At 40.2% G+C, this 16,653-nt stretch overlaps 1 protein-coding gene across 5 annotated transcripts in view; it reads right to left on the reverse strand.

Annotated features, from left to right (window-relative positions):
• Positions 1 to 16,092, reverse strand: part of dlg3 (discs, large homolog 3 (Drosophila)) — a 91,339-nt gene extending 75,247 nt beyond the window's left edge. For 2 of the 5 annotated variants that reach the window (XM_030396814.1, XM_030396813.1), the window contains exons 1-3: positions 14,859 to 14,952; positions 13,271 to 13,402; positions 4,755 to 4,840 (exon numbers count right to left, since the gene is read on the reverse strand). In XM_030396814.1, the coding sequence (XP_030252674.1) occupies positions 4,755 to 4,840; positions 13,271 to 13,402; positions 14,859 to 14,937 (297 nt within the window). In that variant the 5' untranslated portion in view covers positions 14,938 to 14,952. Of the gene's footprint in view, positions 1 to 4,754; positions 4,841 to 13,270; positions 13,407 to 14,858; positions 14,953 to 15,168; positions 15,487 to 15,988 lie in introns of those variants that run through there. The other 3 variants (XM_030396818.1, XM_030396815.1, XM_030396819.1) reach the window with 3 other exon arrangements.
• Between the last annotated feature and the right edge of the window lie 561 nt (positions 16,093 to 16,653).

Below are 16,653 nucleotides of genomic sequence, written 5' to 3' on the forward strand. Positions count from 1 at the left end.
GGCAGCTAAGAGTAGGCCCTTTGCACTGTGCACATACACTTAAACACTCACATATGCAGCATAGTGCAGACATACAGTACTTGCTATGTGTCCATCAATAAGTAATTTCACGTCATGCAATATTCAGATTGTATGAAATGTTTCATTTTCTGTTGGTCGCTCATTTCATAGTTATTCCACGATTATTTGGGCTGCATGACATGGGGGGAAAAATCATATCGCAATTATTTATTTATTTCACATTTAACAGTAATTATCACTTATGCATCACAATTCTCATCTTCATTGGAAGAAAAAGTATTAAAATCACGACATTTGTTGGAGATTGCACTTTGCCATACTGCGGCTTCGATTGATAATGAAAATCAAACAAAACACATCAAAAGGTTCCTGTAACCAAATCACTAATTACCTCCTAATTATGAAATCAATTAGACTAATAAAAACAGCATCTTCTCTCATGGCTTCTTTCATTTCCTCTCCAAAGGAGCTATTCTCCGCTCTCACCTGCTACTCTGCACCAAATCAGGGAATTTGCAGACTCATTTAGTTTCCCTCCCATCCTCCACTCAGGTGACAGCATGGCTAGAATACTGATGAGCACCTCACTGGGTTTCCATTAAGCATCTCTCTTTTCTTTCTCCCTCAAACTTCCCTTTCCCTCTCTCCAGGACTGTGCCCAGGCCCCACAAGCAGCTGGGATCCAGAGAAGGGAGCATGGAGGAGAAAATCAGGAGCCCTGCTGCAATGAATTAGAGGCTAGACAGGGTGGATCACAGAATACACAGAGAGGAGCTTTAGGTCGGCAGAGTAAAGTTCAAGCCGCTGTCAGAGTTTGTGGTTTAGATCCTTCGACTATGGGAGTAACAGAAAAACATGGCGCTGAAAATGACATTGTGTGTTTTCGGCAACAAGGAAAGTGCACAGGAAGAGGGAACATGTCACACTGTGTGGACTGACATCTGCTGCTTGTGATCTTCCCCTGTGTTTTATCTAACATGACCAGTATGACCAGTTTATCTAATTAAAGAGAGAAAGCCTGACAGAGCTGACAGATTTGACTCTACATCAGCCTAACAAACATCGCCCAATCATTACATAAAAGGTGCTAATTAGTTCAGTTCTCCCGCACTTCTCTGGGATCAGCTCGTCATGGACCAGTCACCGTGACTGTTTTTGCCTTGTCGATACCAAGACAGTCGAATGTGTTGGTATTTGTGTTTAATTCATTTATATAACAAAATGTTATCATGACAGAAGTTGCACTCATTTGATTATAGTACACAGCCCATTTTCTCTGACATATTAACAAGCAAATGATTCCAAATATAAAGAGATTTTAAATAAAATATCCTCTATATTATATCATATAGTTGGCTTCAAAACACTTGTTTAATTCATACTGATATGTTAGATCACAAGGCAACAAGGTAAAATCTTCTAATCAGTAAATAACCTGCATCATCATACTGATAAGTTTGCATCATTTTCAACATGGCAATATCTGCTAGTTTGTTTGATTTTAGGCCAAAAAAAAAAGATGTGTGTTCCCCACCTTTAATCATAAATAACAGACTCACTTGTAAAGCCGTTTTTACATGGAACTTTCATTCTTGCTGTTTCCACAGCACTACCCTCAGTCCCAGCTATCACGCACAAAGTTTTCTATTTTCAATATAACTTTTCATATTGCATCTGAGTACATGTATGTGTAAACTCTGTTCTAATGTATTGTCTTTCTTATTATGTGTAGCATGGAGGAGGCTATAACTGCATTTTATTGTCGGATCCTGAATTGTCTAATAAAAATAGAGCTTCACCTTGAAACTTTGAGAAATGTACTTGTGAACCTGTAAGGGTCAAACCTTTTCATATATTTACTATTGCCAGCAACAGAAAAGGATTTTCTAAAGATGTGAAGGCTGCTTAATTTACTAATTCAAGTGAATGCCTAGCAGGGGTAACTTTTGCAATAGTAAGTTGAAATTTTGTAAGTCAGTTGTAACATCTGTTCACTGTTGTGACTCAAAGCTCATAAAACCTATGTAGCTAGCAACCAGACAAGTCTCAACAGGTAGCTAAAAGTCATGAATACCCGATTGAAGTATTCAACTAAAGTCATAAATGAATAGCTGAAAGCGGTGTGGAAATCAGCTTCTGCCACAATGTGAATACAGGTTCTAAACACCGACTACTGCATGAAAATATTTTAACAATATTGGAGTAGTACAGAGTAGACAGGATAGCAGTATTTAATTTTATATAATCTACAAAGGTCGACGTTTCTATAATCAACTGTGTTAAATAATGTCTAATTTATATCAAATCAACTGCTCATGAAGGCTCTGACAGGTCTGTGGTTCTTCAGACAAATATTCATTATTTTTAAAACCTTGCATTGTCAGAAAATAGATTGTCAATATGTTCCATGGTATGTCTTTTTTACACAGCGTTACAAATGCATATGAACTCTGTCTGTCACTCACTGAAGGTTTAGGATCCATCACAAACTGGACAACAATGTCCTCTGCACCAAAGCTTTCATTTAATACAGTCCAGTAAATGACAAGTTTACTTCAGTTCAGCTGATCATACATAATCCAGTTCAGACTTAGCACATGAATTTCAAAAACATATTGCCATTAAGTGATTGACTGGGAGGAGGGGCTGTTAAGCGTGAAGAAATAATGTAAGATTAAATCTTTTATCTCATGTGAGGATTGAAATTTGTAATGTCACTATCATCTTTTATACTACAGAGCTAAAGAGTACAGAAAAGGGTTTGCACTATACCTCACTTAAAACACATTTAGTGCATATATGTTCACTTATTGATTGTTCTGGTACTGAACCCAACATCCACACACTTCATGTTTCAGCCCTGCTCAGTGGTGGCCGGTGGATCAGAAAGGTGATAGTGTAAACCCACCAGGACATCACCCATTGGTTTGTGGACTACTGTTTTGAAGCTTTTGGCATCTTGGTATTTTGGAGTGACCATATTTGGGAAAAAAAAGGGTGGAGCGGGAGAGGACATCCTGAGGACACACTGTGTTAGCCATGTAGGAAAGCATATGCTGCTTTAATGTCTATTTCAGTCTTTAAGAGACCAAAATGTTCAAAATGAACCCAATGCTGCATTTAAGAAGACTTAAAACTAGAAAAAGAGACAATAAACTAGTTTTTGAAACCCTGGTCTTAGACGTGAACTGTGCAACTGCAGTGGAGCGGAGTCTTTTTCTCTCCCATGTTTCTCCATCCCTACTATAAATGATCTTTCAATAAAAACACAGTCTGCTCCTATTGTTATTTGTTTTCTTTCTTGTGCGGGCATGTTTAACTTCTTCTTTTGACCCAATTTTTTTTTAGCCTTGATCAGCATGTTGGATGTCTCCAGATACAATTCTGCTCACTGAAGAGATTTTGTGACACTCTCAAAACTGAGAGAAGCTTTACAACCGGTTTATAGTGGGCTCAGTTGAAAGTAACACTACCAAGACTATAATCCTCTAAAGGTAAGGTAAGTGCCAATTCCCATTTCTGTGGTGTAACAGTACACATGTAAGGAATTGCTTATATCATATCAGTAAACTATTGCTAGCGTGCACGCCTCTAAATATATTGAATAGGAACCAGAACATTTTCGACAAACCTGGGTTTAGAGAATGGACTGTTACATTTCCTGTTGTGGAGAAATAGGCTTTTTGAGGCCTCTGTCAGGCACAAATAATTTGATAAAGTGAGTCTGATGTTTCTGCGAAAGATCCGGTTCGTCATTCGAAGGTATCAAAGCTGCCTGTTGTGCCTTAAATTCAATTTTAAAAATTAAGTTTTTTAAATTTTGTTCAGTACTTTTTTTTTTTTTTTTTTTGCCGTTAATGTCAATCTGTGCCCTCCAACGTACCGCATAGAGACAAAGGTTGTGTCACTGTGACTGCAGACAAAACACACACACACACACACACACACACACACACACACACACATGCACATTAAGCAGAACCTATAGTGTTTTGCTAATCTCTGCTAAAGAACAGGCCAAAGATCATTCACTTAATGGGCTATAGAAGTCAGCCAAAGATCAATTTCATTAACATTTTGGCATCGCGGAAGGAAAGTTATGAAGCGATATTAAATCATGCGAGTGATGTGAAGTCAGGGGTTCCTACCCATCCAAAGGCCATTAGAAGATCAGTGACATGGAACGACAAACAAAATTATCCATATCTTTAACCACTTAATTGATATTTCCCGTGCTGAGCTCTCTGATGCTCCTGCTGGTAAATATCTGCACAAGGCTTAAATCTACTCAAAATGCAGCTCTTCTTCCTTCAGTTCAGTTTGTTTTACGCTAAAATATTCTACATAACCACGTGACTGAAAATACTTGTTATGATGAGAGGACTGCCTGACTTCATGTGAGCAGCCCACTGATGAGCAAATGGTAATCAGCACTCTTTTGACACTGTCTAATTTCCTCTTCACCCTCCACCCATGTGTCCCTGCCTCCAACTTTTTTTTCTCCGTCTGACACTCAGTCACCAGGTTGAAGTCATCACCGGCGTGACTCACGACAGCACTTCATCCATGTAGGAGTGCAGAGGACGCAGGTAGTGACACCTCGTGCTGGCTGCTGATTAACCCTACTGTGCAGCCAGGAGGCAAAGCACAGCACACAACACAACACAACATACAACGTAAACATTGAGCATATTTTTTCCAATCTATAATGTAAAGAAGGGAAAAAAAATTACCTCCCACGCATCCTGCCTGCTGTCTTCTTTCACAACTGTTTGTTCTTTGTTCAGTTGCAAGGTCACCTCGTAACACTCCTGAATATCTGTGAGAAAAATAAAGACAATGAGGAGCTTATTTTTTCCTCACTTGGATAATTGAAAACATTAGTTGTGAGTGCCTTTTTTTTTCCCTCTGTAGTCTTTATTTCTAGTTCATAGCTTCTCAGCCTTCTAAAGTGCACCGCTTTGGTTGTGTAAAAGAATCCACTGATCAATCATGGGCACATTGGCAGATGTCTGTTTCCCTCAGTGGTGCGCTGGGTGAAAATGTGGGGGTGGGAGCCGTCTGTTTATATGGAAGTTATGTCTCCGCATTTGCAAGCGCCTTTCTTATCTTGTTGCTCATCTTATATGACTCAGGTACTGACTGAGTAAATCATCAAGTCAGTGCCCACGTTATAATATTTCATTCGATCTGAACAAAATGTATCACAAACATCAACATTTATCTACTTCCTGACGCTTAGTTTAACATCATCACAGATCATGTTTACACTCTGGGTCATTTCCACTCTAGTTGCTTTGAAGCTCCATTTTAGGGGGAGGGTACATGAGTCCCTACACATGATGAATAAATGCAGACACTGCCCCCTAGCTGAACAGTAGGACATTCATATCCTGTAACATACTTTGATTTCACTGCTGTAGAAGTTATTTCCTGTACTTTACATCAAGGGATGAGTGGTGATGCTTAATGTGATTGTAGTAGCAGTACGAAGGAATGTTACCTTCATATACATATTCAGTTATATGTCACTTGGTCAACGTGAATATCTAGCCACCTCAAGATTTGATTCCGACTCAGGCAGCTATGATCCGATTATGAATTGTGATGCATCAAAACAACTTTTATTTCTATACATGATTTATCTATTCTTGTGTCACAACTTTTACCTCCTTTTTACCCCTGAGACAGAGGTCACGATGCATTCAGGGTCCAAACCTACAGACGATAGCGTGTTTCAATTCATATTTTAAATGTCCAATTAGACTTTCTACACTGAGAAATAATATTTAAAGGAGGAATCGGGATGAATCTAGGACTCGACTCACCTACAGAAATCAGAAAATCTATAGCGATGCTAGAAGGTCTGTAAGGCTAACGTCAGCCTGCTAACATGCTAACAGGGACAAAGCTAATATGTTAATGTTTATATAGCAGGTCATAGGTTATATAGCGGATGGGGAATCTCATTGGTTTCAAAGGTATTTGGTCACGAACCAAATTATTGAAAATATTTTTTAATGGTGACAGCCCTGAATGGAAGTTAAGGATAACCAAATTTATTACAATTTACCCTAAATAGAAAATCTATCTCGGTTCTAAATTTCATGACAATCTATTCAATAGTTTCACTCAAAATCACAAATGTCAACCTACTAGTGGGGCAAGAGGAAACTTCAGGGTGCCACCAAAGTCAGTAGGATTCAGGCTCTGGGAAACATGAATGACATTATCAGCCAGAGCCACGCAGCTAGCAAGTTAAATAACACAACTAACAATAATACAAAGACTCAAAGAAACCAGGACAATTAAAGGAGAAGTGGGGCAGAAAACGCTGTATGCAGTCCCTATAGTAGTAAATATAGGGGCAATCAAACATACATCAATCTGGAAAGAGTACCACTGGTGCCATAAAATATCCGCCTGTCTGCAAAATGGCTAACAGATATCTAGCCAGGTCTTCCTCTTTCATGTGCCGGTCATCATTTACAGACCGACCAGCAACTTGAGACACACGAGAATGGAGCTGGAGTTAAGAGGCTACTCTTAATTCATCTGCCTTTGAGTGCAGATAATAATTGAAGATTGCATATCGACCAGTGTGTTCCATCTCTTTAGCTCTCTGCACAGGATGTTTAACTGCATGCAACCAAAGCCCACTCAAATGTGATTGGTCAACACTACTTGGACTACAAACAAAAACCAGAACACCTCAGATTCCAGATCCTGTCTGTTGCCTACAGATTCTGCATTTGAAGATATCCGTTAATAGAACAACATAAATAGTACGGCATGTTGCTCAACTCCTCCTCCGTTCTTTTTTGAAGTTTTTTTTTATACTTTTCAGACTGAACCCCTCAGCTCTCCTCCCTTCTCCTCTCGTCTCCACTCATCACCTCTTGGCTCATTACATGCCCCTGTCCCGTTGTCACCTATTGAGTGGCAGCCATTTGATGAGAATGCACGGGGACAATTTTGCTGATGTCACTCGCAGGCCTGGTTACTGCACTGTTGACATAAAGAGGTTGCTGGGGAGTTCATCAACTTCCGAAAAGTCCAAAGTCTGAATGAGACGAGCCACAAAGACACATTTGAGAAGGATGGCTCGAGAAACTGAATACGTTTAAAACACGTCTCATTCTACTGCCAATGTGTATCTTTTGTGGAAGATGCATAGAAAGTTCCTCAGTGTGTTGTGTATGAGTGTGAGACAGAGAGATACGAGTCAGTATGTCCCAATAAGACACTGTGAGAACAAAAGTGTAAGAATGGAGCATGTGACTCATCACTGTGTCTGAATGTGGAGGAGTGAAGCCATGTGTGGGCAGAGGAGATTGTTGCACAGCTGAGTAAAGAGCAACCTCACTTACACAAACTCCTATATGCATGCAGACAAACACATACTCCGGGTCCTGCTTGCATATACGCACTTTCACAGGCACATACAAACACAAAAACACTGGAAGGCCTGACTGCTGATACACCTCACTTTGTCACTGGGTTTTAATTGTTGGTTGCTATCTTTTTCCTTAAATCTGCATTAATCGATTTTCTGACTCCTGCGGGCAGCAGTACACGATGTAAACAACATTAACATATCACCTTATAAAGATGATATGGGGAAAGTGTTCGGAAACTGTTTTACACGTTAAGCAGACAAGAAGCAACACAAGCATTCACTGGAAGTTGTGTAAAATATAACAATAGCTTCTCACCAGCTGGACATTAACGTTATCTGACTATCACTTGGTGTTGGATAGGTAGCATATAGTGGATTTATATGCTTCTATATTTTTTTGGTTTACGAACTTAGTTTTGTTTTTTGCCACCCTGTGCGTGTCCTGCTCAGTGGTCGCAACCGCTGCAGTGGGAACTACATCGGAAATAATGTTTTACCTCATGTTGATAACTTTGCTTTCAATCGGACTACGATTCCCAGATTCTACCTCTGTAGCATCCAATCTGCATCTTCAGTGAGTGACTGGAGAATGCTAAGACGATGAGCGTGTCCTAAGACAGTGAGTAATTTTGTTCAAAAAAAGATCAAGTCTGCCTCAGCAAGTTTAGCTAGCTTGCTGGCTAAGGTTACGTTTGTCACACAATCAAGTCTTACAATAATAGCCCTGGCATGTACTTTGTTGTGAACTGCATAGCAATGGTAATTACTGGTGTTACTGATGCCCCTTCCAGAAAATCCTGATCTTTGTGGTTCCTTTAAGTATACTGATCCAATAATTTAATGGTCCGATATTGAAAAATGTATATTATGTGCAATTTATCGGTATCTGTGTAATTGATAGCCAAGACATAAAGCAGATAATATTCCGCCATATTGCTTTCATCTAGACTCGGATGCAGTATGTGGCAGTATGCACCTGTGAAGTTGGTTTGCGGACTGCTGATAAACACGAACAAGAAGAGGAAGAAAAAAGAAGAAGAAGAAGAAGGAGACAACAACACAATTGCAATTTGCGACACAGGTTCCACAAGGGTTTTGAGAGGAGGGAGGAAGTCTACATTATTAATGCAACAAGTCTAGACAATAGAATATTAAATCATCCATCTCTGCTTATTACATCTTAGCCTGTCTTACCTTCAGGTGTTCATAAACTACAGGTTATGAACTTGTTTGTGAAATTCAAACATGTGGAATTGGACCATTAGAACCAGGTAACTATATGTTATCAGTAACAAATCCATATCATGCATCCCTAGTTCCCTAATTTATAATGAGATTTGCACCGTTGCTCGCAAGATCATTGAGAGTAACCCTAAATAGTAAAGCTGCAAGCTAAAAGAGCTAAAAGAAGCGAAATAGCTCCTGTACAGAACTGTATAGTCCAGTGAAAATATTCTACCGGATCATCAATATGAGTGACATCCTTCGTACATTCAATCATTTGACCATTTGTTCACAAACACTGATAAGTTCATCTTTAAATAAGACTTGAAAATGTTGCATCTGTTAAGTCTTGCAGAATTTGCGCTTCAAGCTGCAACCCGGACACCTGGCTTGCTTTCACACAACTAACACTTTCAATTACAGCGCTCATCTATTCCCGGCAGAGGTAACAAAACAGAGAAAAGTGCTCAATCAGGTCTCGAAGTGTTATGAGATCAGGATTCACAGTCACACAAAGTACAGAGAGGTTTTCTTTTTTTACTTCTCTGACTTTCGTAAAAAAAAAAAAAATCTCTGAACCGCTCCAGCCCTCGCAGACCACATAAATTCCTCTCCATGGAACAAAATACATAATCCAAGCCAGAAGTCTCTCTCACAGGAATTATTGCCAGATCTCTTTTTGATGTCGGGACTATTTTGGGATGGTCTGGTCGGAGCGCTGAGCCCTTTTTGTCACAGTCATAGGGGGTTTCCTGCACCTTCTCCCCGTCCTACACACACTCTGCGTGCAGGGTCAGCGATGTTTGTCTGCGTTGTAGGCCTCTTTTATTTGTCATGCACCTATTCAGTTGGACTGAAGTCATCTCTGCATTGCCTGCTTGGGTGAATCATACAAAAAAAAAAAAGAAAAAAGAAAAAAAAATGGAACGCGCCCCTGGTTCTTTACATGACGATGAGCAACCCACTGCTCACTAGAATAACACATTCACAGGAAACTAGGTCACAATTTCAAGGCAGGGCAAACAATTCACCCCCTTGTCACCGCCTCGATAAAATATTCCCCAGGCGTTTACTCAGTAATGTAACGTGTGTCTGTTTGTATGTGCGCCCCAACTCCCTGCGAACAGCCCCCCCCACCGACCCCCCACCCCATGCCTCCCACTGCATGTTTGTATGTTGGAACAAAAGGATGGATGCACAGTTGAGGCAACCTTTGTTCGTGACTGTGCAACCATGCAGACATCCAATCAAGTGGCCAGTAGCGAACCTTCCTTCCCACACTGCATCAAACACCTCTTTACTTCCCACAGAGCATCAAAGTTAGAAGATATCTCCTAAAGACAAAATGCTGTACTGCGATGCCAATTGCAGTCTTCAAGAAAGAAGAACACAGCAGCTTTTTAATGACAATACTTTCTTTTTTTCTATCAAGTTTTCATCTGATGATAAAAAGTTCACAACGTCGTCAGCGCTCCCCTTTTTCTTCCCTACACCACACTGACAAAGGGAACACAAAAACGTTCCGAACTGAACCGGTTCACATGGCCCTGAGCTTGTGAAGTCAAACACAACAGGAAAGGATAGGAGGATGAGTAATGTTTACACTGCACTGTATTCCTATTAGTGCTGCTCCTCCACTCTGCCTCCCCTGATACGAACCACATGTTGAATGAAGGGTGAAGCCTTGTCGGCCCTGCACCTGAGCCTCATTGACCACAGGCCTCTTCTTCTTTCTCTACACTCAAACTCTGCACAGATGAGCCAGAGAGCCGGGAGAGTTGTGGAAGAAGCTTGGCATGGCCGCCAAGAGCAGTTTATTTTCCTGTCTACCTCGGCCTCGGCTCTGATTGAACATTCTTTGTGAGGAATGTTTGGAATCCTGATTTGGAAAGCTAATCCTCTCTGAGTCTCCCTTCACTCAAATAAATAACCAAGTATATTACATCTGATGTCAATGTTACTAGATTACAATTGTACATCGAATTAAGCTATAACAGAGATACCATTGTTAACCGTGTAAGCGACAGCATCTCCTGTGATTAAGATCTCGATCTGGCTAGCACAAGCTTTTGTTTTGGAGGTGAGTGAAAGAAAGACACCGCGTAATTTAAAAAAATAAGCACAGCTGTTTGCAGAATACGCACTGATAGGGGATTAATGTATCTATTTGTGGCTATGTAAGATTATCTTAACCTTAACTTAACCTTTGCTTTAGCGACATTACTGCTCATACATCTAGGTTATATCTAATGCTACAGCCAACAATCTGTAGCTCCGTATTATTAATTTTCTTGAGCTAAAGCTAAAGTAATCAACATTCCCTGGCGACGTTGTGTCATCATAATAATATACCAACAGCAAGATTTAGATCGGCAGCAAGGCTGACATAAAATGCTACATCATAAGCCAGTTGAGCAACGTTCATGTTGTTTTGTGTAGTGATATATGATATACTGCATGTTGTTACTGGCAATCCACCTATTCGGTCCTTTAGGTATGAGTCAGTCAAATACTGACATTCTGGGTTGGTGTCCATCTGAAGATGAGACTCAACAATCAGCTATCTTTCTCCAGAAAGCGACATTTTGTTGCTTTCATGTTTATCCCACGAGGGATGACACTTAGGTCACGGTGAAAATGCTGATTAAATGGGTACAAATGGTGAGCAAAAACATCTTGTATCAATCTTTGCTAATCTGTTGCTTTTAGCTGACCAGAGTGAGTCAACAGGTCAGTATGTAACGGCCCGATAACACGACAGAGAGCCTACAACCATGGTAACGGCCCTGTGTAGCTGAAACTGGGCACAGCAGTGCTCTGAGCTAAATGCCAGCATGCTAATGTGCTCACAGTCGCAAAATTTCCAACCAAAGTACCTGAAACTCAAAGTCCAAGAAACTATGGAGCATAACCCTGTTTCCACTACGGTAGTCCAAAGACTCATGACGATTAGGTAAATATTTCCTCCAACATGTGAAAAAGTAAGTTGAAGGACAAATCAAACATTTACTGGCTGCAGATTTTTTAAAATGGTGACTAAAATAAAATGCTGTGGGACTTTACCAATCAGAAATGTTCTGTGCTGCAAGCCCACAAGTTCCTTTACTTAAGTCCTACACCTCAGAACAGGGACTTTATGGTGGGTAAATAACGCCCCAGGAACATAATTTAGACCCTGGTCTCTGCAATGGAAACTCCTCCAAAGGTTCCTACTCCATAGAGAAAGTTATTTGTGGTCGAAATAGGACTAATCACAATGCTACCATGCGGATTTTAAGCGGGTCCATGTATAATGTTGACCATATTCACCAAAGTGAATAAGTCTGATGGGAATATTGTTAGTTTTGCAGGTACTTGGTCAAAAGCAGCCTTTGAAATGGGACTTGCTTGACTGTTTAGACACATTTGGTCTCATAATGATGGAATACAGCAAATGAGTCCTGACCACCTCTTGGGGTAATGTTCCACGGCCCACCTCTGCTTTCACTGAGGTGCAGAACAAGCAAAAACATCAACAAAACCTGTCTTGGCGCATTAAACTTGCATTGCTCTTGCACTACCAACTCTGAATTTAAATTATTAAGATTTATCCGCTGTAAAAATTGCACTATGCCTCCCTGACAAACAAAAAGAGATGTGATAAAAGTGGGCTCAGCACTGGGAAACAAACACCATACTCTATTTCTTTAACTGCTGCCTGAGCGGCCCCACCACCCCCCCACAGCAGTGAAGCAGCAGTGGGTCAGCAGTAGCAACAGCAGACCCAGGGGCAGGCATCGTTATGACATGGCTGTGGTAATTAGAAGGACCACTCAACCGTCGCTTAAACCGAAGTAAAGTGCTTTATCTGCCTTAAAAAGGATCTAAGGTTGAGATTCTTACTGGCTTCACTGAGCTCTATTCCAAAACACCAAACATGTCATGAAGGTGTAGCTGGTCACAATGACTCTTCAGATGAGTCGCAGCAGTAACTATGCGCACTTCGGGACACCTAAGGATTAGTAATATCAGTTTAGCCGCCGGCAGCTTCGGTACATCATCAAACTATAGCTTACTGGTGATGGTGAATATGTTTCTGTTTTTCTGAGCAATGATCTACATCATGTTTATCTACTTACTTACGTATACGGCCCTGCTGTGAAAGTCAAGAGAAGAACTGTGCTCTCACTGTGTGACAAGTCTGGGCTTATAACAACTCAGTCTATAGATAGACTGTTGTGTGTGGCTTTATTAGGATTTCATTACAATCTGAGTATGTTACAGAGGAGGGTATACAGCAAACCTTTGTGAGGCAAACTGAAAGGGCTCTTTCATAAGACTTAATTGGGAAACATTTAGACTCAGTTAAGTTCCCATTCAAATTAATACAACCTGACTCTGTCTACATCCTGTGTCTGCCTGAAGCCAATTACATGACAACACAAATAAAAAGCCTATGACAACTACGCGTGGTAAACCGAAGAAATAATGAAGCTGTAAACCATCTTCTGCGAGAAGGCAGTGTTAACCAGAAAAAGTTATTTAGAAAGTCCTCCCTCAGAAAACTGTGATGTAATTTGAGTTAGACGGCAGAGTTTTGAAAGACTCTGTTCTGCAAAACAAGACGTTTTACTGTGTTTTTCTTACCAAGAAGGGCTTGGAACAGCTGGCTGCCCAAGATGGCAGACACTTTGCCCACGCTTGTCTTCAGGCTCTGCTCCTCTGGACTGGTCAGGTTGGCCTGGTAGCGTCTGAGCAGTCCCACTGCTCTCTCTGTGTCTGCCTCACAAAACAAATACATGTCTCAGGACGACAGCATCAGAGAACCCACACATGCTGACGGTCATTATTGACGGGGTCAATAACATTCTTATAAACTGGGATTAAACACCATTTAAAGGGCAATCTATCCAGGGGTAGAATATAAAAATATGACAAAACGTCTCATCAAGTCTATTAGGGGAATCAGCTTGGGTGATTTTTATTATCAAGAATCGTTTACCCTGTAAATGTCAGCAAATAGTGAAAAACGACAAGTTTCTAGGGCCCCGGGTGAAGACTAAATATCCTGTTTTGTCAAGCCATCAGTCCAGAAATCAAAGATATTCAGCCTACTATATGACTAAGAAAACAGGAAACCACCAGTTAATTTGTGCCATTTTTGTTTCCAAAATTAGATGGCCAACTGATTCACAAAATTATTGCTTCAGTCCACAAATCAATTATTAATTTCAGCTCTAGAATCTATAGATAATAATCATTCCTTTTTTATTTTTTTTTTGTAAATTGGCCTTAATGCTATATCACAATATTTCGAGTTTACATGGCTGTATATTTTGAAATCTCCTCGAAAAACTTCTTAAATTCAAGGACTTTTTACGATTGGTAAGATAACCTTCCCAGAAAATATCATGATTTTACAGTATACAGTATAACACAATTACTATTTTTATTGCCAGTTACAATTACACGTACATAAACAAAAACACTCGGGTTATTTTGGTTGAACAAACACCTATAATTTCACTTGCAAATTGATATAAACTTGAAATATACTTTTTTTGGAATAACACTAATACATTAGAGTTCAGTACATTTATAAGCATATGCACACAGTATGATAACTGTCAGTTTTAATACCACAGTATAACCGGGGTTATATCGCCCTAACCCTAGGACTGATCGCTAAAACCAATTATCACAATATATTGTTTATTTTTACCAAATGCCTCAATGTCAAAATTGTAACAATATTGTAGGTACATTCAAAAATTATCAACACAATGAGATTTTCTCATTAATAATCATCATTAATGTGGACATATACCGACTATGTGGGTAAAAATGGAAGTATTAGAAGTCGAACAGTCTGGTAAGTTTAGAAAATTATGTAATGTTACTGTAGTGCAGCATTTGTGCACTATTGTGCCATATCACAAAACAAATATATCCAAAATCTACGAGGATATATATTCTCACATATCACCCAGACCTTTCTCTGGCCAAACTGTTTAGTACAAATAGAGGATGTCATAAAATGATAATGATTTGTATTTCACTGATGCACAAATGGAGCTGCTGCTGTTTGTTCTATCCCACTGTGGAGCACATTAAAGGTATTTTTCTCTTGCAACACGACTGTACAGCTGGTTGTTGAACCCGGTGGGTGGTGAGGAGCACAGCAGAGAGATGATGCACACCACGGAGGTAAATCTACTACTTCACAGTTTCCTACCTGCTCCTGAACATTTTGATCGAGGAAAAAAAAACCTCAGAAGAAGTAAACTGCTGCCCGGAAGTTGCACAATTTCCATTTACAGTATTTTATGTTTCATTCCCTAAGGAGTGAAAAATAAAAAAACAAAACAGAACAAAACAAAAAACCAAGGGATTATAATTAAGATCAGTGGACCCGTGAAATCATCCGTCCACAAATGTACCTGGATTAATGAGTTGACGTTTACCTAAAAACTTTAACCGAAATTAACTGCAAAACTTTGACACGTGAGAGAGGTGAAGGGCTGCGTTGCGTTAACGGTACTCACCATATTTATGCACCATGCTCTGGCCGACTCGAAAAGTCATGGAAATGACAGTTTGGGATGTTTTGTTGGGGAGAAAATGAAGAAAACTATCACATGAATAGTCAAGGATATTTTTTTTTACAACCACAACTCTCGCTTCTTCTTCTTCTTCTTCTTCACAACACTGAGTTTTAAATCCAGTTTCTGGACACTCCCCGTCCGTTACTGTTACTGCAGCGGTCAGCGGTCATCCACACCCACAGACAGAGGTTAAGATGTGACAAGAAGAGGTTGCTAACTTCATCACAACTTTTCCAAAGTGTTTTTTTTTTTGGGCGCAACGGCCCCAGAACGTGACATGTTCCTCCTCCTCCTCCTCCCCTCTCATGCCTCGCCTTCATGGAAAACGGCCCATGAAGGTGGTGCAGCCTCACTGTGACACCAGTGTTAATATATTTAAACTACGCCACTTAAGTTAGCTTAGATTGTACGTGACATGACACCATAATTAATGATTAATCCCTTAATGAAGCGGTTGATCCATGCTCACGTTATTTTTTCAGTTATCAGCCTCACGTCGTCCATTTTCTTGCGTCGCGTGCCATCTAGTGGTGCGTTCATGTGGTGCTGGGAAATCACAGTTCAAATGGGAACCCAGACAGACTGTTTACAGGTCTTGGGGGAGAGCTAGCTTACTGAACATATGAATAAAAGTTGTGTAAAGCTTGTTGTGGCTCCAGAGGGAGCCGTCCGCAGACTAATGCCGGGCCGCAGACGGTGAGTCAACAGAGGCTTGGAGCTGAACACCACAGGTTTGAAAATGTAAAAAAAGTGAGCTTACCGGACCTCGGCAACCGGCTCTTCATCCCTGCTTCAGGCTAACGGCTCGGGGCTACATATGTTAGCAGCTGCTAGCTTAACCGAACCGAATCTCCAACCGAACTCTCGGCTGTCCGGGTGCATTGTGGGTACTGTAGGCGTCAGGTTCGGACGTGCGGGATAAAAAACGGCGATTTATGTGTTTTTTCTGATACTGTCGTTGGGAGTTTAGGCAATATAATTGGAGTGCAATGCAAAATCAGGGAAGTACACATTTAACACATAACAGCTATACATCCCTTTTTTATATATTTATTTATCTTTACATGTCATCATATCTGATGACACGATGAATCAGATTAGGGACTGAAGATGGTATGAGTTTGCATTTTGGGGCTGAGAAAACACTTCAAGCTAAGTTTGAAGGTAAATGATGGTATTCTTTATGCAGGGCCCTGCCAGTTTTACCTTATTACAAAGGGTCGAACAATTTGGGACCAATATTCATTTGCAGTAATAATAGAATAATAATTATTATATTGTTAATATTAATGATATTGGATTAATATTACTAATGCGTTAACATGGAAACATATGGACATTTTGATGATGTAGCTGGCTGCCACAGAGCAATTTGTGTGTTTTTTATATACCTTGGGGTTGACTTATGTAATGTAGGTTTATAGG

The sequence above is a fragment of the Sparus aurata genome, chromosome 18, assembly GCF_900880675.1.
Source record: "Sparus aurata chromosome 18, fSpaAur1.1, whole genome shotgun sequence".
In the NCBI taxonomy this organism is placed as follows: Eukaryota; Metazoa; Chordata; class Actinopteri; order Spariformes; family Sparidae; genus Sparus; species Sparus aurata.